General features: G+C 41.0%; 1 protein-coding gene across 9 annotated transcripts in view; it reads left to right on the top strand.

Moving 5' to 3' along the window:
- ERC1 (ELKS/RAB6-interacting/CAST family member 1) overlaps positions 1-24,161 on the top strand; it is a 266,110-nt gene that overhangs the window by 48,281 nt on the left and 193,668 nt on the right. For 5 of the 9 annotated variants that reach the window (XM_040061377.1, XM_058420190.1, XM_040061375.1 and 2 more), the window contains exons 3-6: positions 7,535-7,951; positions 19,722-19,796; positions 21,773-21,928; positions 23,662-23,745. In XM_040061377.1, the coding sequence (XP_039917311.1) occupies positions 7,535-7,951; positions 19,722-19,796; positions 21,773-21,928; positions 23,662-23,745 (732 nt within the window). The remainder of the gene's footprint in view (positions 1-7,534; positions 7,952-19,721; positions 19,797-21,772; positions 21,929-23,661; positions 23,746-24,161) is intronic. The other 4 variants (XM_058420193.1, XM_040061380.1, XM_058420189.1 and 1 more) reach the window with 1 other exon arrangement.

The following is a 24,161-nucleotide window of genomic DNA, read 5'->3' as shown; positions in this document are numbered from 1 at the left end:
TGGATATGTGCATTGAAATTTATAGTGTAACCTCTCCAAACCAACTGGCATAGAAGAAGGTTTAAATCTCAGTGAGATGGGTGATGTGGGTAAAGTAATCAGCAGCTTTCATGTGCATTGATTTTTCACATAGTACTCTCTTACTAGAAATCAGCAGCTATTTTTCCTTTTTAGAGCATGTTGTTGATGTATGCTGCTATGTTGGAAAGCACTGAACACAAGATCAAAGGTTGTGTAGCAGAGCACCTTTCATCTTGGACTGATTCCTTGCATCAGCTAATGGAAAGATGGATTTGCTGACCTCCCTAATTGAGGTGCCTAATAATACATTTTTGCAGAAAAGCTCCTAATCTATTAACAAATGAGTCATCCTTCATATAGATGCTATTAATTTGAAAATATTAGACTTTCATACATATGTAAATGTTCAAATTCTCTTTCCCATAAGTGCCATAATAATTTATAATTCCTTTCATGGGATGCGAGGTTCACAGAAGCTGTGTGGCATTTAAGCACCTATTTCACAGAGGGGATTTAGGAGTCTGTACTGTGGATGAAATTGGGTGTGTTGCATCCACATGTGAAATGGGATAAGATTGAGCTCTACAAGTTCTGTCATGGCTGGCCTGAATCCAGATCATTTTAATGTTTAGGTATTGGCTTTTTATTTTTTTTTAACAGAAACCTCGTGCACAAGAATCCATTTATCAACACAGTTTGTGACAAAAGAAACTTACGCTTGCCAGACAGGGGAGAATCTGCAAAGAGTTATTCTCTTACTGCTGTGTATGAAACTGCAAATGTGCAAGGGCTCTTGTTTCTTTAGCAGCGTAAGAACAAAAAAACCAAAGCTCATATTTGTAAATAAATAAAACATGGTGTTTAAGCAGTGTAATGCTAACCCAGTTTGGACAGCCTGGTGGGAAATAGAGGTTAAAGTCAGTATGTAAATTGTCGATCCCGATGAGAAATTCCAAACATTTCCCCTAATCCCAAAATGCCTATTCTCAAGAAAGATGAGGGGCACTTAAAAAGAATCCAGTTTCTTAGTTCCAGGATCATAGCATGCTGACATTCAAAGGGTGTGAAATGTGGACTCTTGGAAGATTTGCATGAGAAAAAGCTTTTGAAGCACAGTAAACTAGTGATGTAGAAGTACCTACCTTTGGAAATGTAAACACATAGTAGCTGGTACTTGCTGATACGACTTCAAAAATAATTTTCCTTTGAGTTCTGTTGCCTACTAGATCTGGTGTCTGACAGAGAGCTCAAATCCCCTTAGGAAGCCAGAGAACTATCAGAATTATATTCATAGCTAACAAACTGATGAATGTGTGATTTTTTAGGATTTTGGTAGGTTTGCCTATGCCTAATCACAATTTTTATTCTTACCACACATGTATGTACACAAATTTCTTCAGAGTATTTAGAATGTGAACAAAATTCTTTTTGGAATAAGTCTTGTTTTTTTACTGTGCATGAGATATTCTATAGAAACTACCCATATCTATAGCTTGATCACAGAAACAGCCTGTCTTTAATTCTTGGTAAGCTGCTTCCTGTTTACCATGGATAAAATCTTTTGTGTGGACATTTAGCACTGAGAGCTGGTGTAGTGCCCTCACTCTGTTTTACCTTGCAGCCTTTTCCTGGATGTACCTGTGCACTGTGGAGGGGTTGATTGCATTGCAGTTTTGGTTCTTCTGTGGCTACATTTTTAGTAGGCTGTGATCTGCTTCCTTTAGGACTCTAAAGTCATTCCTGTAGGCTTGTCTGGGGTTTATTGGGTTTTTTTTGTACAAACAGGGGCAGATGGATCAGGCTGCTGCACACTGCCCCCTTAAATGAGTCATTTTGTGCGAGTCTAGTTCAGCTGACAGATGTGTTACTGACAACTTGAGCTCTTTATCTATAGCACTTTTTTACCATCTTGCCCTTCTGCTGTCTCAGAGATAATGCAATGTAGGGTTGTCTTTAAAATACAGGTCTTTCTTTGCCTCTCCCAAATGAAATCCTATTAAAATCATAGCAGTATTTTGTATCTAAGTTTAGCACTATGAAAATCACCCACTCATTTCCACTGAAATCAGGGTTTTGAAGCCCCTGATGCACCTTACAGGGAATACATCGCGTTTCTGGAATCAGCAAGTTCTGTTTCTTCCCAGCCCTGCTGGACACCTGACATTAGCCCTTTTCCCAATGTCTTTGCGTGGGCTGCAGCTGAATGTCAGCAGGGACTCCCTCAGCCGGCCAGGCCTTTGCTTCTGCAGGGCATTCAGCAGAATCCATTTCCCAGAAATGCTGCCAAAACTTTAACTCTCTGAGCATGGGACGGAGTGATTGCACACAAATCCTGCTCTCTGCCGTTTTGCATGTGGTCTCTTTTGGGCTGAGTGTGGTTCATCCTCTTACAAATGTTTGAAATGCTTTTGTTGTGAAAAACAGGAGAGCTGTTGTCATAATGCGAAAGTTTGTGCATCTGGATTTGCTGACAAGATAAATCACCTTTACGTTCCCTTCTTTGATGGTGATACACATTTGAGGAGTAGACCTTACAGAATTGTCCTTCTGAAATAAAATATATCATAATTTTTGTATCTTTCCACAGACATAGCATTGTAGTCATGGTGAGCTAAAACCAAAAGTAATGCAGTGTTTATAGGTACTACAAGTACATTTCAGACCTGCAATGCCTTTTGTAACTGAAAGCTTGTGTACCTTGCCTTTTTTGCCAGCTGTAAAAATAATTGGCTGATGGACACATCAGCTGTAAACTGGCATCTTCCAAAACTTAGTTTTTGTTTGATTAACAAATTACATTTGCCTCTTTTTTAAAACTTTGGGGTTTGTTTATTCCTGGGTTGGATTCTGAAAAATGAATACAGAACTATGTGATATGTAGTAAAAAAGGAAACGTGTTGTTGTGGTTTAACCTCAGCCAGCAATTAACTACCACACAGCCACTCACTCTTCCCCTGGAGGGTCAAAGTGGGACGGCTGGTGGATTGAGATAAAGGCAGTTTATTAGATGAAGTGAAAGCATGAGGAATTCAGTCCCTGGTTCCCATCATCAGGCAGGTGTCCAGCCATTTCAGGAAAACAGGGCTCCATCCTGAACTGATGGTGCCTTGGGATGCCATAAATCCTGGATCCCTCTCCTCCTCCTTCCCCAGCTTGTATTGCTGAACACAGCCTCATCTGCTCCGGGGTATCCCTCTGTCCCAGCTGATCCATTCCCAGCTCCTGGTGCTCCCCCAGCCCCTCGCTGCCAGGGTGGGGTGAGAGGCAGGAAAGGCCTTGGCTCTGTGCAAGCCCTGCTCAGCAATAACCAAAATACCCTGGAGTTACCAACGCTGTTTTCACCAATAACCAAAATATCCCGGAGTTATCAATGCTGTTTTCAGCACAAATCCAAAACACAGCCCCATACCAGCCACTAGCAGGAGAAATAACTCTGCCCCAGCCAAAAGCAGCACACCTGTCCTGTGTGTGTCCAAGCACATCGTGTTTTCTATATGAGGAGCAGCCTGATGGCTGAGCAGATTGGCAGAAAACTGCCAAATACGTGTGCATCACAAAACTCATTCACTGCAGGGTGTACTGCCTTTGTGGGTTAACAGGAGCAGTGACCAGGAATTTTTCAATATCTTAATATTTATAAGAAGCTTTTATTAAATCTGCTGATTTCAGCAAAGCTCTTGTTAGGATTTTTTTTTCCTGTGGAGTGGAATTTCTGATTAAGAATTTGGTAAGAGTGAGATGAGATTACTCCAAGCAGGAAATACACTTACTTAGAGTGTGGGAGTTGCTAAAGGGGTCTCTTGGCTAGTTTGAACATAGACCCTGCCGCTCTTCCCTTTATGACACTGACATGTGAGGGGTACAAGCTTGAGTTTTGAGGTCAGTCAATATTCAGATATTTGTGCAAAGCAGAATCTCTCTCAGTCCTTTCTGTAAGAATACCTTGTTAGAGACCCACGCAAGAACATCTTCCTGCCTGGAGCCTCCTTTGGGTCATGTGAAGATGAGTAAGAGCTTGAGCCTCTCTCTCTTCCAGGTGGAAGCTTCCACACCACTAAATATTCTAGTAGGAACCCTCTTTTTCTCCCTGTCCTTACCATTACCCTACATTCTCTTGCTTGTGATGGAGCCTTCAGTGTTCTCCCAGTGTCAGAGAAATTGTTTTGAAGTGGTTGAGTTTTGCAGAATGTAGCAATGCTTCCCACCTCACTGTGACACATTTCTGTGACGCTGTCATATAATTGTGTATGTTTTCCCCTTGTTTCTGGGAAAGAGTACATTCTTTTTCTTTTTGCTGATTTTCTTCTGGCTTCTCTTGAACATACTGTATTTTTTCTTGGTGTTCAAAAATGAAAGGAATTTTCGTGGTTTAACCTACTTAGAATTTAAATAGATGAGATTAAGCGGAACTTAACTATGGGTGTGTTTGGTGTCTAGGTGCCTTGCTTGCATTGCAGAACCCAGAGGTCTAATTTAGGCATTTAGACTTCTTGAATTAATTATGGGATAAGTTGTATGTCTGATTACAGTAGTTGCACAGACAGTATCTGCAGTATGAATAATCTAAATGAGGCATCCAAACCCAAATGGACAAATGCATACTGGAATATTTAACACTGTAGCTTGGCAGGTCAAGCTCTGTCTTGCAAAGATGAGTGTGGAAATCCTTTCTTTAAAAAGCATATCACAATTTAATCCTTTCTTTCAAAATCATGGTAGTAGCAGTGGCTGCCTCCTTTTGATCTACAATGTAGGGTTAGAATACAGGTCTTGGCTGTAGAATATCAATTGAATTTCCTTTTCTGACTGTGAAAGTTGAAATGCACATCCCCCACTTTTTTGGAATGGTGAGATGATAAGCATTTAAGTTAGTTGGAAGTATTGCTATTCAGGTCTTCCTGTTCTTATGTGCTCTACCAATTAGAATAAGAAGCTGTGCTCTCTTTAATACTTTCTGTCAGGCCTACTGAATCTTTAAATATTTTATGCAAAAAGGAAAAGCTTCAACAGAGAGAGATGAAAAGAGCTGCCTGCAGCAAGGTTCCCAAACTCGCCAGCACAGCTGCAGGTGCTTTGGATTACCCTGAGACTGCAGGGACAGCTTTGGGAACACCAGGGAGCTTCTCCAGCAGGGGCTGTACTCATGCTGTGGGCTGGAATTCACCAAGGTGTGGGAAATGCCAGTATGAGTCCTGCTAGGCAGAGGCAAAGACTGAATCGTGTTCTGCTACTTAGAGATGTAAATTTTGGGCTGCTGGATAAAAGTCAGACTCTGTGTCTGTTTAGAGCCTGGTTGGTAAGTTGACCCCTGGAAGAGGAACACCTGGTCTAAGAGGTTGTGTTTGCACCATGTCCTTTTAGGGCTTCTGTTTGAGATGAGCCTGAAGGTGCTCAGCTCTGTCAAGAGAAAAACTTGTTGAACAAAACCAGTGAGAACAGAGAGCTGTGCTCACAAAAATACCTCTGTGATTTCCAGGTGTCATTAAAATTTGTAGTGAGGCTTAAAGACCAGTTTTCATTACTTGAAGAGAACAGGGAGGGGATCCTCAAGATTTGAGATAAGAGCAATAAATTTCAAGCAAAGTACAAGTTCATCATATTAACTTTGATTTTAATTACATTGCCTTCATTAAACTGCTTCACAAAAGCACAATTGTTACTTACTCGGTAGAGTACAACATAATGAAGCTCAGTGGTATAAAAAGTATTTTTACATGTTTATTTCTAGATAAGACTATTTTAACAGCACTTTTCAAGTTTTCTTGAGGTCTCTAGTTAGGTCTTAGACATAGCATTAAGTATCCGAGGCTAGTGTTGCATGAACTTGGAAAATATTTTGTCTTTCCAGGATCGTTGCTGATTTAAAAATGAAGTCTGAAAAATGGATGAGAAGCTAGTAAAGCTTGTCTGCTCCTTCAGGGGGAAAAGGATGTTTTCTTTGAAATTATATAGAAGACAAGAAATGTTACCTGGAAAAGTAGTTTCGTTATGATTCCAGCTAGTAAAGAATATTGTTCTATTATTCTGAGAATCTTAAAAAAAATTTGGAAAGCAGAGAAAAGAACCCATTTTGCATAAATTTTGCATGTTGGAAAAGAGTGGGTGTTAAAGCACAGAATAATTTTCTGTAGTGTGTTTTCCAGTTACCTTTCACATAATAAAGTTTGTTCTCGACTGAGCAGCAGTTCAGAGAACAGTGGGAGTTATTCATAAGCTCAGCTCTGACTTTTCCACCTCTCCATTTTTCCTGGGAAACTGAATTACAGGCAGTTGCTGACCAATTGTCAGGTATTCCAAACTCCCTTGTCTTTTATTCACAGACTGATGGATATCAGTAAATTCTGTTTGTCACTGGTATAATTTTTTTTTTCCACGTCATATATTTGAATCTTATAATAGGTTTTGGTTCAGTGACCCAAAAGTTCCACGGAGGCATTTCTGTGTTTAGGGGAGATAATTTCTGTGGGTCTAAGACCCAGTTTTTGTTTGTGTAACCTGAAATGACACTTCACAGCAGATCAGATGGTAAAAATGTGAGAATTTGGTTGTGGTGTTTTAGGCCATTGATGTTTATAAATAACCCAAGTTTGATTCCGAGACAATGTTGAGTAGAGGAAATAATTTCATTTTCTAGATGATGTGGTTGTTCAGAAGAAGCTCTTCTCTCGCCTGGGAGAAGGGAAATGCTGAAGTAGCAGTATGTGGAGAGCCAGGTGGAAGCATGTAGGAATTTGTTTGTTAGCTGGAGGAACAACGCACAGCTGGGCTGCGAATAAGTAGGGCTTCTCAAATACAAATGTAATTAACTCGTGTGGAATTGTAAAGTTCTATCTAGTGGGGTTATTGTTTCATTTTAACAAAATTTGAGGGCATTATCTCACTACTGTTGTAGAAGCTAAAACCCTCATGCATTAAGTGTTATGATGTGACCCTTTTCTCTCGGCAGCATTTACCAGTTTTCTGTAGCTGTGTTTCTTTATTGCAAGCTGAAGTTTCTTCTCTGAGTCAAATGGAAAATCTGTGCTAGGCGTAGAGTTAGTGCTGATGACCTTGGGAGCCTTCAGAGCTGATTGCATTTTGTGGGCGATGGATAAATTCTGATAGCACTGTGCCCCTCTGCTTTGCCAAGACAATAATTTTGTGGTAATTCTGGGTCCTCTTCTGCAGAATCATTCTTCAGGGCGGGTGAACATTTGGAAGGGTACTGACACAAGTTGCTGGAAGCTGCTGACATTTTCCTCTTCGAAACAGTCACTTTCTCAGGCTGATGCAAGTGGAAGAGTCACTCAAGCAAGTGTCTTCTGAGTGTTAAGCAACCTCTACCAGGCACAGAGGAGGAACTTGAACTTTCTGTAGCATGACCCAGTTCCAGTTTTAAAAAACCCAGTGTTGGTCTGTTGGCATTGTGGTTTCCTCTTGGTTGGTGGTTCAGGAGGTCTGATGTGGCTCATGCTGTTGTCTTTATTTCCCCAGTGCAGGGGAATGCTCTGATTCTGTTCATCTGTTCTTCCAGCACATGCAGATGACTATCCAGGCTCTCCAGGACGAGCTGCGCATCCAGAGGGACCTGAACCAGCTGTTCCAGCAGGACAGCAGCAGCAGGAGCAGCGAGCCCTTGGTGGCAGAGCTGACCGAGGAGAACTTCCAGCGCCTGCACGCCGAGCACGAGCGCCAGGCCAAGGAGCTCTTCCTGCTACGGAAAACCTTGGAGGAGATGGAGCTGCGCATCGAGACGCAGAAGCAGACCTTAAATGCGCGCGACGAGTCCATCAAAAAGCTGCTGGAGATGCTGCAGAGTAAAGGTCTGTCAGCAAAGGCCACCGAGGAGGACCACGAGCGGACACGACGGCTGGCTGAGGCAGAGATGCACGTGCACCACTTGGAAAGCCTTCTTGAGCAGAAGGAAAAGGAAAACAACATGCTGAGAGAGGTGAGTGACCAAACTCAACATTCATCTCCAGTCTTAAACTCCTCTCTTTCTCCTCTCCATTTCACAGATGTAAGGAAAGAATCTTCCATCTTCTCTGTAAGCTGTGTTTTACACTAGATTTGACAGAATTTGTGCCTGTTTTAAAACTTCTTTGTGGCTGCCTTGTGCATACCTTTTGGGGTTTTGTGCTGTGGGCCCCGCTTTCCCTGTAGTCTCCGTAGGAAGCTCTGGAGGTGAATTGTCCCAAAGCCTGTAAAATGAATTCTTCTGTTCTGTTGTACTCAGAGAGAAAGTAGCTACCTGTATTTAGGTGAGAGCAGAGAGAGAAATCTTTGCAAGAGTAATGGATGATTGCTCTCCAGTTTCCATGGAAACAGTCATCTTGCTGTGAAGGGTATTTGATAAAACTATTAGCTGCCCTGGATGCACAGCCAAAAAAAAGATTTCTTAAAGGGACACTGCTGCACACATAGTAACTCCTTCTCACCATCCATCTGAAAACAGAAAAGCTATTGTTATGTCTGTATTGTACCTTAAAAGAGCACAATGGCAGGCATTCTTCACTAGTAATCATTTTGAACTAATTATACAAAATATAGTCTATATAGAATACAAATATCTTAGTAAAACAAAGGAAAATAAATGAAAGAAAATGAGTTATTGTGTAGCCAATGTCGTCACATTTTTTGATAATACTAAATGCATTTTCCTCTTGTCAACCAGCCTCCTAAAGTAATCGAATATTAACTTCTAAAAGGCTGGGTAATTCAGCATGGATTGTGTAGATGCACAGATAAATACATGTCTGCATGGATTCGGTAGTGCTAAGATTCTGTGTACAGTTTATTTTATATCTGTCGGCTGGAGGCAAGAATTGCTAGCTCTCCATGTATGTGCACCATGTGTATGAATCCACTGACCTGTTCTGCACACTGGTGCCTGACTCATGGTTCAGCAGTGTTTGGAAAGCTCTATATGTACACAAGATTTCAGGCCCCTCTCTAAGAAGTCAGGAAAGCAAGGCCTCACAAAGTTTTTGGAGATGAGTGTATGCAGCACATAAGTACTTCTTAATACCTCTTACTCATATGTTTTCCAGGGCCTGACCCATAGTGCTTGTGCTCGTGCAAGCGTTTATATAAGGAAGCTGGAGCCCATTGCATTTCTGAGCCAGATTTAGGCCAGATTTTTTTTTTTTTTTTTATAGCAGTAATCTCTTGAGTGTCTGGAGTGAACATAATATGATTCCAGAGTTTCTGCACTACAGTTTTTCCTTTATTTAGCAACCAGTGATAATTCTATTCCAATTCTTGTAACTATTTCAGGAAGAGCCTCAAATGGCTTCCATTTGTTTCTGCTCTAAGTCCAGCGGCATAAATGAAAAGCTGGCAGGAGTTGTGCGATTTTTGAGGAACGTGGTTGCGTTTGTTCCCGCTGCCGATGAGTAGGTGTTGTGAGATAAGAATTCTTGTTTCATTCACGCATATTTGGAAATCATTGGTCATCTAAATCCTGTCTTTGTGGTAAAAGACTTCCCAGAGGAGGTAGAGATGACCTGCTGACTCGAAAATGCAAATGCGATTTATCAAATGTTTTAAAATGGATCGCTCCTTGCTGCTTACCCGCCCTGATTCTTTGAGAGGTGTAAGCTGGGTGTAATGTGATTTATAGCCCAAACCATGGACATGACTGTGGGATCCAGGTGTGAAGCTGAGCACCCTGGTAGCCTCAGAAACACGGTGCCATTTGATCTCCCTGTGGAACTGGGTGACAGCAGGAGTGCCTTGCTTTGTACCCGTGTGCTGTCCTTGAGCTCTGGGCAGGGCTGAGCTAAGTGACCTCAGACTTACCTGCATCCAACTCAAGTCTCCTGCCTGGGGCTCTGGCAGGCCTGGAAAAAAACAGAGGAGCTTGCAGCCGAGTGCATCTGACTGCCTGAGCATGCAGATGCTCTGCAGGATGTGGTTTACAGTTGTTATCTGTGTTTCACACTTGGAAGTTGTCACCTCCCGGGTGTGTCACCTCTCAGGTGTGTCTTATCACCCTCCTCAGCTGACCTTCTGTTATGTTCATCTGTTTTTCCAGAGTTGTAGGTTATTTTAGCCCTTTGCTACTCCAGACACTAATGATGGAATCTTTGAGCTGCCTTGAAGAAATGAATCTGTGTCCTTGCTGGTTCTATATCGAGCATTCCCAGTGTCTGAAAAGGCATGCTAAACTCTAAACTCTTCTCTAAATACTGCTGTTAAAGGAAGCATCAGTGTCACAAAGGGATTTGCAGGAGCTTGGGAGGTCAGGTCATATTTCATGTCCTAACACAGTAGAAAATGTTAATACCAGTCTTGACCATCCTAGCAAAAGGAGAAGTGAGAGGTCAGAATCCACTAGTACTGTTTTGACTCTGCAAGGGTGTTAGGTTTCTGATAGAATGTTTGCTGGAAATAATACGAAAGATCTACATCTTGAAGCAAAAGGGTATCCCTCAGTTTTCCTGCTTTGAAACCTCCATGTGATTCAGTGTGATGTTGTGACTCAAGGTGCTCAGTTTTTCAGGCAGGCAGTGCAGTGACAGTGGCCAGCAGTATGACCTTGGGAATTAAATGGGAATTAATAGATTTCTTCAGCTTGTGCTATTGCCGTTACTGTGCTAAAGATTCTATGAATTTCCTAAGGAAAACAAGTTCTCAGAGAGGTCAGAGTTGTGGTTCTAATAAGACTATAGCTGTGTGCCACACTCAGTTTTAGGTTGTTATATCCATTCCCAGGTATCCCTTTTTCTAGGCTGAAAAGTCTGGTGCTGCTTAATTGTTCCTCATATGAAAGACATCACGTATTTTTATCATAACACAGGGCACTATCTCCCAAATCCAGATTATGAAACGGATTCTCCTGCAGCTGCTGAGAGGTATCTCCATAAGCAATTTGACTCTCTTGGGCTTTTTCCAATTGCCCTGACTTCTGAGGATCTCAAGAAATTATTCATATAAATCCATGGGAAAGTTACTGTATCCAGCATAGGATGTATTCAGCAACTGGCACAGAAGACATTCTCTCATTAATGCAAAGAATTAAAACTTAAATGTCTCACTGAACATCAGAATTCCCTGACTTCAGCAGATAACAGTGGCCGCATCACATTCCTCTACCCTGGAAAACAAGCTTAAGCTTCAGAGCTTATCAAAAGATGGCTGCTATTTTGAATACCCCTTCTTCAGTCTTGGTGACAATTATTGTTGTTGGTATTCTAGACTTAACTTTCAAAAACAAAATTATTTTCATACCAGGAAGAAATACTTGATGAAATCCAGCAGCTGGACTACAGCTTCCAGAATAGCTCCCAAGTTTGCATTGCCTGCTGCCTCTTTGTTCCAGACTTGTCTGCTGCAGAATTATCAGTGGTGGTGCGTAGCTCCAAAGATAACCAGGCTCGCTGTGTGCTTTGTGGCGCAGAGAACATCCCTGCTCCCCACATTGCTAGATGCACTGGTCAGAAATGGACTTTTCTCAGCCCAGGTATCAGTGCAGCTTCTGGCAGAATGTGATGTGGCTGCATCCAGACCTGGTGTTCCAGACACTCACAGTGCTGTGGGCAGGCTGTGATTTGTAAGGACAGCCCAGCAGGGGCTGTGGGTGCACATGGCTGGGCACAACCATTTATCTGGAACCAGAAAGAAGGCTGGTCATCCTGAAGGCTTTTTTCTTCAGAAGGCAGTGCTAGAGTCCAGGCTTGCATGTTACAGTAGTGTGCAATGAGGGAAGAACTGACAGGAGCTTTTTACTTTGTGTCCAGAAACTGTTTGGTAGTAAAGCACAGTTTTGACTTTAATTTTAAATTTTTTTTTTAAATAATTGGCTCCATTCAAACAAGATGGATTTTTATTCCAGCTGAGTACAAAACTGAATGAAGGAGTTAGGGATGGGAGTGCTTAACAAATAAAGGGAGGTTCTGTATGTAAAACAGACACTGAAAAGGGTGGTTCACGAGGGCACTCATTGACAATGAGCTTGAGGAAAGAGGCTGTGGCAGAAAAAGCTAGTATTTCTTTCCTTCCTGAGTGTTTGTTGAAATGGCAACCCCACAAAGTGCTGTTTGTGAGCTGCATGACAGTTCTCCAGGATGGCCTTGCTGCAAGGACCCCTCTTTGTGGCTGCTGGGATGGAGCAGTGCCCACGGTTCCCCGGGAATGAGCTCTGGATGTCTGTGAGCATCCCTGCTCTGGCAGAGCAGCAGGCAGGGGTCACACAGCTGGGTTTAGTCTGAGACTAGCCAAATTTCCCCCTGTGGTGGCCACAGAGGCACCTTTGTGACTGTTTGTGGCTGTTGGGATGGAGCAGTGCCCACGGTACCCCAGGAATGAGCTCTGGGTCTCTGTGAGCATCCCTGCTCTGGGTCACACAGCTGGGTTTAGTCTGAGACTAGCCAAACTTCCCCCTGTGGTGGCCACAGAGCAGCAGCAAGGGGCTCAGGGAGGAGGAGGGAGGTGGCACCTGATGTCCCAGCAGAGCCCTGCCGAGCTGTGCCCAGGGCACTGAGGTTGGTTCCCTTGTCTGACCGCGTTTTAATGAGCTCTGACGAGTTTTGCAAACAAATTGTTTTTCCGTGGGCGTGTTAAAATTCTTACCCTTTTCTGCTCCAGGATCAGAGGAGGATTTAGAAATTTTAATTGGAGCAATTAGAGTTAACTCAAGGAACACTTTTGTCCTGTGCCAAGATTTTGCAACATAAATAAGATATTTCAAGAGAGAAATTGTGTTTGCAGGAGCAGATAGGTTCAGTAACTGGAACCCTTACTGCCATCATACCAGGGGATATCTTTCTGATGAGGTAAAAAATGAAGCTTCTGCTTTTTTATTGCTGCTTCATGCTTTTGACCTTTTAGAAGCAAATGGCAAAGGGAGAAGTGATGGAAATCAAGATAATTTAAATAATTATATCTTTATTAGAATTGCTTGTTTGGTCTGCAGGTAGTTTTAAAACATACAGAGGTTTTGTAGGTCAAAATTTGAGAAAATGGGCTATTGCAACTTGAAAGCATGCATAACGTATTTTTTATGCATTTAAATATTCCTAAATACCATTTTAGTTTGGAATATTCTGTATGTCACCTTAGGAGAATGATAGGTAAAAATATTCAAACATTTATGAAATTATTTTCATCTTTCCTCAGTGCAGGGGTTGGTAGCTTCATAATTTTTCAAAAGTTGAAAAATCAGGTTGGAAAACAATGTATTTGTTTTCTGTTTCTAAAACACCTTATTCTACTATGGCAGATTTCTGATTTTTATACAGTAGTTAAATAATGTGTGGGCATTAAGCAAATGGAAGAAAGCAGAACTCAGTCATCTGTCAGGATGTTTTTTCTTTATTATAATTATGGTCTCATCAAAGTGAAATAATTAATAAAATTTCAGTAGGTTTCTTCATATGCTTTTTCAAGCATGGGGTTAAATTATTTAAGTCTTGCACTTACTTCAAAACATTTTTTTTCTATATGATTGAGCTAGTCTTCAACATACAGGAGAATTTGTTCCTGTTTCATTGTATCACTTCCATACCCTTCAGGTAGGATTGTTAAAACTGAAACAATGCAGAAATCTGTCTGGGGATTAGAGGTTTAAAATGCTTAAACTTCAGTGCCTTTTGATGTCCTGCTATATTAGAAGATTTTCTTTGTCAGTACATGTTAGATGATTTGCTTTGTTTACAAATTACATCTTAGGTGTGCTTTCCTTGGAGATGGTCACATTGTCCTGCACTGCTCTTGAGTACAAGTGAGATTTGTGGAAGTTTGTTTCCACAAATGTCAAATTTAAAGCTCATTTAAGTACAAAATTAGTGCTTTTGCGCCTTATATAAGAGGAAATAGAAAAAATTAATAACAGCACATATGTAAATTAAGTTCTACAAGATTAAGATTTTAATTTTTAATTGACTTTTCTTCAGCTTTTGAATTCACGCTTCACTAGTCAGATTTCAACACAATGACTTGCTACTTACAACTAATTGGATGGTTTGAATTAGTTCTCCTCTTACCTTGCCTTTACTCTAATGCCAGAGTTTGGAGGGGTTCTGCTTTTGTTTCCTGCTGATTGAAATACTGTGATGAGCAAGAAGCTGAGCTTTAATTTTCACTTTAGGTGATGCCTTTGTTAACCAACTTAAGTGTCCTAATATCTGAGGTTTTAATTGGATTTAGAAATAATCGTCTCAATGGATTAATACAATTGCAAAACAGAGATGAGTTTCTTTAGCCAGGGGTAACTGAGCTTCAAAGCAACTCCATTATCAATGTGTGTGCAATTGCCAGCACATCTTTCAAAGTTATGTCTTTATGGATAGAGTAATTTGTTTTTTTTTCAGGGAATTATGTTGATTGGGTTTGCAAATGGAGGAAATGACAAGTGAAAAAATGCAGAAATAATTTCCGAAGGAACTACCATGATTAGTGCTTCCAGACTTGTGTAACTACATCATTTTAGCAGCAAAAACTCTAGTAGCAATGAAATAAATCCTGCAGGACTCTTAGATATATATTTTTAGTTCATTTTTACATCTTGCTGAAATAGAAGTTAAAATTACCCATATGGAACGCTTTTTGAAAAAAAATGCATTAAAAAGTCCTGAAACTAAACAATTGTGATACTATCCAGTCATCTTCTGGCACCAGGTAGTGAAGATATTTATATAAATGAGTCATGCAGATTAAAGGGCTCTCCCACAGGTTATTCCATGCAACCTTCTGCTCAAACCAGCAATTCCAGGCGGCGAGGATTCCACGGCCTCTCTGGGCACCTGCTCCAGCATTTGGTTGTTCTCCTGGTAAACCCTTTTTCATATGAGCAGGTGCAAATCTTCAGTGCTGCACATTCTGCTTGTTGCCTATCATCCTTCTACTTCTGAGAAGACTTGTGTTTCCATCACCTCTAGAGCTCCAGTTAGCTCTAGAAGGCAGCCTTTCTCCACAAGCCTTTTGTTTTCAGCTGACCCAACACTTTTCTCTCCCTGTCTCCCCTAGCATCGTGTGTCTGTCAGACTCTCAGGTTTTAGTGCCTCCCTTGTGCTGGGGAGCCCAGAACTGGGCACGGTGCTGCAGCAGTGCTCTCACACAGGGAACATCTGCTCCTACAGCCCAGGCTGCTTAGGGGCTGCCTTGGTTTGGAAAGACAGGTGTCTGCCGGGGAAAGCTGGAGCCTCCCTTGGAATGGAGAGTGTAAACCCTCTCCCTCCAAATTAATGTGCTTTTGCAATTGAGGGGCTTTCAGGCAAAGATACAGGAATAGGAATAACAGTTCTTTACTAGGAATATTAAAAAATATAATTGTAGTAGTACCAAAAAAACAGGCAAGCAAGCAAACAAACAAGAAATCCTAGAAACCCTGACAGAGTCAGAATATGACTGGACACCTTGTTGGGTCAGGGTGTTGGGACTTCTGGTTACATATTGCAACCCAGGACGGGGGGTTTTCCACGTCAAGGCTTGATCCAATTCATGTTGTCCCCAAATCCCATCTGTCTGTGAGCTGCTGGGAGTGCTGCCTGTGCCATGGCTCAGATCATTAACGAAGGCACTAATGAGGGCTGGACCTCACAGTGCTGATCAGCACCAGGCTTTGAGCTCATTGCCACCTCCTTTAACGCTTCCCCAGCCTGTGCCTCGCAGGTTTGGCTCCAGGGGTGTGTGGATGCCTTGGGACGTGGAACACCCATTGCTCCCCACGTAGCCACACAGGCAGGGAGAAGAAAATCAAGTTAGGCAGGTATGATTTGTCCTTCTGCACAACTAAAAATCTATTTTACCTTCTACAGCTACTAAATAATTTTTTGAATTCACGATGATCATTAATACTGAGCTGATGGATGCTCCTGAAGTTTTCCTTTGGTAGTAACGTTTGCATTTCATTGTAATTAATTGGAAGTAGGTTGCTAAAATCTAGGTAGGCAGAAAGGCCACCTGAGAGACTACACTTTAAGTACAAAAGATATATAACATCCATTTAGTAAGGCCTGGAGGATAAGGTTGGAGAATAAAAGCAGTTTTTAGTCAAAACTGCCCAATCCAAGGAATGGTGCAAAGATCCAGCACAGGACATCGTAATTGCTTACTCAGAGATATGGATTGTGCAATTGAGATTTAAAAAGCCAGAATCATGACTGTGCTTTTAATTGCACATCAGGTTTTAAAAAAGAAATTGATGGATGAAATGGCACGTTTTTGTTACTCTCTGTGTGGAGTGTGCTGCCTGATAATGCAAGTTTGGCAGGAGATGGAAGCCATGTCCTCTGTTGCTTTGGAAACTCCCAGTCTTGTGGCTACTCAGAGAAGTTGCTGTATTTTTGAGCATGTAGCCTACCCCCCTATAAAAATGTCATTGCTTGGAGGTGCACCTTCCTATTTGTTCTGAATCCCGCACAAAATCAGACACAGGAGCAACTCAGGGGATCACAGTGAATGATATGTCCAGGTTACAAAGGAAGAAAAGGTTGGCACTAAACTCAACCCTCATTATTATGCACATGTGTCATTGACAGTGATTATACTGCTCAGTACTGAGGACTCCTTCAATTCTAAACTATATTAGTTCTAATATTGAATGATTTAAGGAAAACCCCATGGACTTTGTAACTATTTACGGTGTGTTAAAGTCACTTTATCGCAGCTGTTCTTTACATTCGGGGTTCTCAGTGTGTTTGATCAGCTGTTCCATGTAATTATGCTGAGCAGAAAATTAAGAGTATTGTTCCTCACAGGGGCACTGTGCTGCCTTGCAGAGCTACCTGGCAGATGTTATAATGATACAGATCTTTAGTTCATTTCTTTTTCTCTGGTAGATTTTCTTGAAAAGGAAGACAGAGATTCTTAATCAAAACTAAAGATTAAATATAAACCCCAGCTCTGGTGAAGGTGCCCAGCTTGTTTAGAACTTCTGACTGTTTCTAGCCTTCAGTTTCTAGTTACTGAATCGTAAAGATTTTTTTGGACAGAACAACCCATTTTGGATTTTTGTTGCCTGTGAACGTACTTTAGAGTTGGAATCACTTTGCACCATAATTTTGTTTTTCCTTTTTGCTATCACTTTTAAATGAAGGAGTCATTGAGCATATGAAAGCAATAAAAATACAAAAGAGATTTATACGAGCCACCCTTTGTTATAATCATTGAATTTGCACTCAAGGGTGCAAAGATGCTAAATTCTACTAACCTGTTAGGAAACAATAGCAGTTACATAAGAAAGTTCTTAATGTGTGAAAGTAAAGGAAAAATCTTGTATTACTTTATCAGAATGGTTAACTTGCACAGAATCAAGACTAGGTTTCTGTTTTCCTGATCCTGATGTTTGTGTGTGGCCCTGTGTTCTTAACTATTACACAAAATCCTGTTTTGCAGGTTCAGATCTTGGTTTTCCTCCATCTGTGGGCTATGTGTCCACAACAGAATCTGAATACATCAGAGACAGGATACATTTATATTAATATATTATATTAGTTATTAATATATTACATATTATATTAGTTATTTAGATATAATATCTAATTATTATATTAGTAGTTTTCCATCCTGCCGCTGAAAGCCATGGATGCAGGCAGCATTTCATGGTTCAGAAGGGGATCTGTGCACTGCTTTCCTTCAGCAGTCTGTGCTCCAGAGAGCCTCGGGCTGCCTGCTGCTTTTTTCTCAGGCTCTTCAGGATCACAGGCATGTTGCCAGAACGAAGCCCTTCCTGTGCAGTCAGGAGCTGGGAGGTGTTATTTTTCAGCAGGTTGTGTCATCCAAATCGCAGTGGAATTACTTTGGGCGGTAGAAGTAGGACATTTCCTGTGCTGGAGTGCAGAGCATCACTTCAGACAGAGGAGGTGCAGGCGTTTCTCAGGAAGGAGCTTGGAAGAGTTTTCTCTTTGGGAACGCCCTCAGTGGTGGAAGCAGACAGGGTTGTGTCATTGTCCCTTTGCAGACGTGTCCCACCGAGGCCATTTCCATAGCTGTAGCTGATTTTGTATTCTCAGGTCAGAAGCAATGCCTGTGCACACATGGAAATTACCCAGCTACTGAAATGAGAATAATACAGTGTCCAAAACAGATTTACGGCATGTAAATTTTTGACCACCTTATCCTTTGTTTTGTCAGTTGCTAAAAGCTCACAGGAGTTTGTTTTAATTTCTTTGAGTAAATCCATTCTGGGAATGTAGGTACAGGTAAGTAGATTAATGATGGTATTGCTCCACTCTGGTCTGTGTGGTGCCAGTAACATTTGTGCAGAGGCTCTTAAGTTTTCTGTTGACTCTAGCAGAAACAAATATATTTAGAGAGTTTTTCAGGTTTATTTTTTCAGGAGGGTTTTTTTTTATATCAGAGAATGCCACTGTACACTGCACACACACTTGTAAAAATAGCTTCTCAGAAAACACACAAATATAATTTTTAAAACCAGAGAAATCTTCTATCGGATTTTCTTATTACCATTCACAGGCATCAACTTATGCAAATGGTCTTATACCAGACTTACGCAAGACTCTTGTGGCCCTTGTCATGTCTCAGCACATTTCAATCTTGCTCACTCAGAGCTGTGTAAGAGCCTCACAGTCTTAAAGTAATGTTTTCAGTATTTTTGAAAAGCACTGTTAAGCTCCACCTTTTTCATTGAAATAATTAATTGTGTGGAGCTAGTTGCATGAGTGACTGCCATACAGAATTTTAACTCTCTACCATGTCTATTGAAAATACAAATTTGTGGGTGGTCTTGGGATTTGTCTTTCAGGTGTTTCAGGGGAGTGGATAGACTGTGTGTGGGCACACAACACAATCCAGTTTAGGTTAACTGGCATCACAGTTCGTGCTCTATGGGCACCAAAGTGTTTTTCTGGCATAGGAGATCAACATTCTAACAGAACTCACATTCCTGCAGTTAACATTAGAGTGTGCTATAAGGACAATACTGTTTGAAGACAAAGAGTGAAAAAGAGTGTTATGTTACATTGTTTCTCCTCTTTTTACACATGCTGGCTTGAAACCTCAGCTTTATATGATAGAACAAGTTGTTTCAGCTTTGTGTAATTTCATCCCTTAGTTAGCAGTTTGAGGCATGATATTTCTGAATTTACATCAACAGGAATATCACATGGATTTGTGTCCTGTCTGCATCCTCTGAGCCTCCAGAGCAATGTGCTGTACAGATGTGTATTTCCTGGGGTGCTGGAGATGTGCAAGAGCCTTGAGAAGGATTTAACTATATACTATATACTTTTAACTATTTAACTATATACTGTAAACTGAATTTAACGATACAGGATTTTCATCCTGTGTGGTTAAATGTTGCCACTCTGGGGTAAAAAATGCTGGAGAAAGAGAGTTAACAACAGCTGCACTTATAACCTGTTGAAATAGAAAGCACAGTGTTGGAGTTTCAGGAAGCCTCTAGTCGAGTGCTTTGCTGTTATGTCTTCTGTGAGACACTCTCAGGAGTTCAGACGACTTTAGCAGGCAGATGATAGAGCTTTGTAGTAAACCCAGCTGCCATTTCAAGTTTATTTTCAGTAGGAGGGCAGTCAAAGGTGCAGTTTGTGCTGTGCCTTTTTGACCGAGGCTGGGATTCTGTTGAAGGAGCTTTTGGCAATCCTGTCTGTGACATGAGAAGTGATAAAACGTGCGAAGTGGCAGCATCAGAAAGCAGCATTGAGTTATGCTCTGTATTAGAAAGAGAAGCTTCTGGTAATTATGTGTGTGTTGGGGCACTGCCATTAGTCTAACTCCTGCTCTCGTTTCTGCTGGTGCAGGAGATGCATCGGCGCTTTGAGAGCGCTCCCGACACGGCCAAGACAAAGGCTCTCCAGACCGTCATTGAGATGAAGGTGAGTGCTCGGGCGTGGGCAGCACTAGAGTCTGTTCTCTGCAAAATGGGCTTTCATGTGAAAGCTGACTCCACCAAATACCATGTGCTTCTGTCAGTCTGGTAATTTAAAATAAATACACTTTTTGTACTCTTTTATTATCTGTTATTACTGTGTGTTACTGTTGATCACTGTAGAGACAGGCATGGTAGAAACTTGTCTTCTCTCTGCCTGCAGCAGCAGATAGAGATTTCTGACAGTTAACCAAAATGGGAATGATAGATTAATATGAAAGATTTGTGAGATTTTATGATGTGGGTTCTTTTTATGTTATCAACTGTTGAAATACTGCTTTACGTTCTGCGTATCAACAAAGTTAGCAAAGTCGACACCCGCTTAAAGAATGGGTCATACAGCTAGAAATATGTCTGTGTGCCTTCAAAAACCTAACTTTCCTAGATGGATTTGTGATTGAATTCTTAAGCCATTAGGTTAAGTATTTAATGGACTGATGGCAATTGGCCAAGAGCTCAGGAGCCACAATCAAGTGTGTGGTTTACACAGCTTTGTGCAATCATATTTCATATTGTATTGCTCATAAAGTACATCAGGCAGGGTTTGGACAAATAGAGTTGAAAATTTGGAAACTGTCTTTGCAAGCTGTTCTTTTCCATTTGGTATCCCTCCTTTTTATTTTATTTTCCTTCCTTTTTTTCTCCTGCAACATATTCCATTCTGTACCAGTGTTTTCCTTATTTCCATCCCATCTTTCTACTCTGAAGCCTTTCATTTGCTGTCACTCTTTTATTAGTCATCTTTGTGGTCCATAGTAATGAAAACTAATTGACCATCTGGTAACATTAAGTGTTTTTACTATCAAAAGAGAAACACAGGGGCATTTCTGGGAAATGATGTGAGCACTGAAATTAAATACTGTTGTCGATTTCAACATCTTACTTCACCTTACTACCTCTAATTTTTTGTTGCAAAAATCCGCTTTGTCAATTTTTAACTCAAGTATCAAACATTCAGCAGGAGATCCAATTAGATGTTCATAATGATGCTTTTAAAAAATCTCATCTCAGGAATGAAAACCTATATACGTAGAAATCAGCTTTTTGTTCAGCTGTTTGCTTATCAGACAAAGAAAAAGTTAGAAAGGTTTTGTTTATGAAAGTCTGTAGTATAGTTTCAGATCAGCTCTGTCTTTCAGGAAAGACTAAATATTTTGGGGAGGTGAAATAAGAAAACACAGACTGCTTTAAGAGATTATAGTTCCTAAATACATGTCCATGATGATGAGTATGCCTGAAGCTCTATGTGCTGTGTGAATCTGTTCTTGCTGCTCCTAACACAAAAGACTTCTAAAGAAACAGCAAACCAGGTACACTGAGTGAATATCTGATCCTCCTGTAAAAGCAGGAGGATAATGAGAGATTGACTTGCTTTTCCAGATGGTTATTTTTGACCCACTGAAATGTTTTATACGTTGTACATATGAGCCAGCATCCTTTACTGCTTTATCCAATCAAAAATAGATTGTTGCACATTTTCCTTGCTTCTGGTGCTTTGCTGTTCCCCATTTGTGACCCCACTTCAATTAACTAGTGGCACAAACCCAATTTTTTGCCATTCTTGCAGTCACGTTTTGCTGTCCATTCAATTAGAATTAAATGTCTCTGGTTTGTGCTGGCTTTGAAAAGGCAACTTCTCTTTATGTTCCTTTATTTGTTCATCCTACATGGTGTTCCTGCCCTGAGCCATGTTTTCTTTCAGTACTAAACTCTTGCTTTCCTCAAAAGGTAAAAAACAAATTGAAAAATGAGAATCTGAGCACTCGTATGTAAGGAGTTGAACACTGATTCCTAAGAACCTCCTAAATAAATTTCAAGGGCAGGTAATTTCTTGGACACGTATCTCCTTTTGTTTTGCTACAGCAGGGCATTAACAAATCATCTAAGTGTGTGTCTTTACCCATCTCCTCTCACTCCTTTCAGGATTCAAAGATCTCTTCCATGGAGCGTGGCCTGCGGGATTTGGAAGAGGAGATTCAGATGCTGAAGTCGAACGGAGCCCTGAGCACAGAGGAACGTGAGGAGGAAATGAAGCAGATGGAGGTGTACCGTAGCCATTCCAAATTCATGAAAAATAAGGTACTGAGAGAACAAATGACAGCCCTGGGTTCAACTGAGCTGAGTGAACGGGGGGGGGGAGAAATGTTCCTGCTTTAGTTAGGAGGTGCGGTCTGGGTTACAGTCAGTGCTGGCAAACAAAATTGATTTAATTCCTGCCATGAAGCCCCTGAAATAACTTAAAAAATATTTAAGAAAATTTTAAATTCTAATTTGAAAAGATTATGATGGTATTTCAGTAAGATCAGTAGCCCAAGTTCTCCATTTATTGTCACACCTGATTTTCTTCTCTTTCTTTTCTTCTGTGTTTATTTTTAGACCATTGCTAATCCATGATTGGTTCGGGTTTTATTTGTTGTTGTATAACTGTTTGGCCTTTTCATTACATAGAAGCTGAGAAGAGTGTGAGCTGTCACAATGATGGCTTTCCATTGCACTCTCCTTCCAGTAGTGGGGTCAGCAGAGAGTAGAGTTTACACCACTGCTGACATGAATTTCTGTTGTTTGGAATACAGGACAAATGCAGCAGTGAGAGATGCTGGTCCTCAGGTGTAAGGACAGACACTGGCTGTTGAATTGTCTGTAGGCAAAAGTCAATCCATTCTTTGTTTCTCAGTCTCTTAGTGGCTCCTAACATTCTTTAGTGAAGGTTCAGGCCCTCTTGTCCAGTGAATTTATGTCTATTGTGAGCAGTCGTGCCTTTCTTAATTAGCTGATGTGTTCTCCCTGCAAGCAGTGTACAGACCCTGGAACAGAGGCTGAAAATCACTCTGCTGGGTGCTGGACAATTGTAACCCACTGCATTTGTCCTACTTGAAATTATTGGTCAGAAAAAGACTGCTGGATGAAGTGTCTTGGAGAAAGCCTTCCTTGCCCCAAAGCAGATCCATGTACTGAGTGTGTGTTCCTTCCTCTTGCCTCACACCAGCTCACTGAAACACCTCCAGATAACTCCATCTCTTCTGCTTCTGCTCTTTATCCCACTGGGTTGCTTCTAGGAGCTGAAGGAATTTTATTAAATGTGTGATAAAATCCCACTGGATTGCTTCTAGGAATCATCTGAACTGATTCCCTGCTCAAATTCAGAATGGAGGAGGAGGTTAGAGCACCACTTCCTTCCATCTTTTCTTCTTTCTTTCCTTCTTTCATTGTTAGCAACTCTTCAATTTCCCCTTGTCCTCTCCCTCTGTGGATCTATAGATCTGTTCAGCTACTTGATTTCTGCACCTCTTCTGTCTCCTGCTCTGCTCACTTATTTTCCTGCAGAAAATTTGTTCCTTTTTGGTATCTGTTTGCTCATGGCCACCTCCAGGCCCGACATCTTGCTGTCCTGCCTTATTCTGTAATTGCACAGCATTTCTTTTTTCAGTGGTGTATTTTATAAGTAATTTGTGGCTGTGTCTTGACAATTAAGATCATTTCTCTTAAGCTGAAGTATGTCCTTTTTCCTGTTGTAATTTCCTTGTGAACTGCAGTTTCACAGCCGTTGGGATAAGTGCCACATACTTGACATATGTAAACATAACCATAACTGTATATCTTCTTTCATAATCAAATTCTTCTCTGGCAGCCTATATGAAATTACACAGACATGAAACCTTTGAGAAGACTTAAAGAAGAATTGAAGAGAAAATGCGTGACCAGTGTTGATCCTTCTGCTCAGTTCTTTGTCGCTTCCAGTTTCTTGTAGTGAAGCAGGCTGACTGGAAGCTGACAAATAATAAATATTTAAAAGCATAACGATGTCGTGACAGGTAGAGCAACTGAAGGAAGAGCTAAGTGCCAAAGAGGCTCAAGGGGAGGACCTGAAAAAAAGAGTGGCTGGTCTCCAGAGCGAGGTCTCTGCAGTAAGATCTCTCTTTTGTGTGCAGTGGCCATTCACTGGGGCTTGCTAGCTCTTCTGCCTTTCTTCTCTTACCTCCTTCATGACCTGATATAACAAGTAGAACTAACAGCCTGCTCAGCCTTGTAGCTGCCTTTTTGTTCACATGGTTTTGGTGTCCATAAATAACATCACTCACCAGCTGAACAGTGTTTGTTCTGTTGCTTTTTTTTAATGGTAGGAGCTGTTTGAGCAGTAACCCACTCTACTGAAGCAGATTTTCAAAAGCATTCAGCACCCGTTTTGGGGACAGACTTTCAATGAGATTTGCTTTTCCTAGAAAAAAAACCCCTTACTTGAAAACTATCATTGAACCCTCTTAACATTGTTTCACAAAAAAATGACGAAATCTGGATGCTGAATGCTTTAAAA

This window comes from Hirundo rustica, chromosome 4 (genome assembly GCF_015227805.2).
Source record: "Hirundo rustica isolate bHirRus1 chromosome 4, bHirRus1.pri.v3, whole genome shotgun sequence".
Lineage (NCBI taxonomy): Eukaryota > Metazoa > Chordata > Aves > Passeriformes > Hirundinidae > Hirundo > Hirundo rustica.
This window is presented reverse-complemented; position numbering and strand designations above follow the sequence as displayed.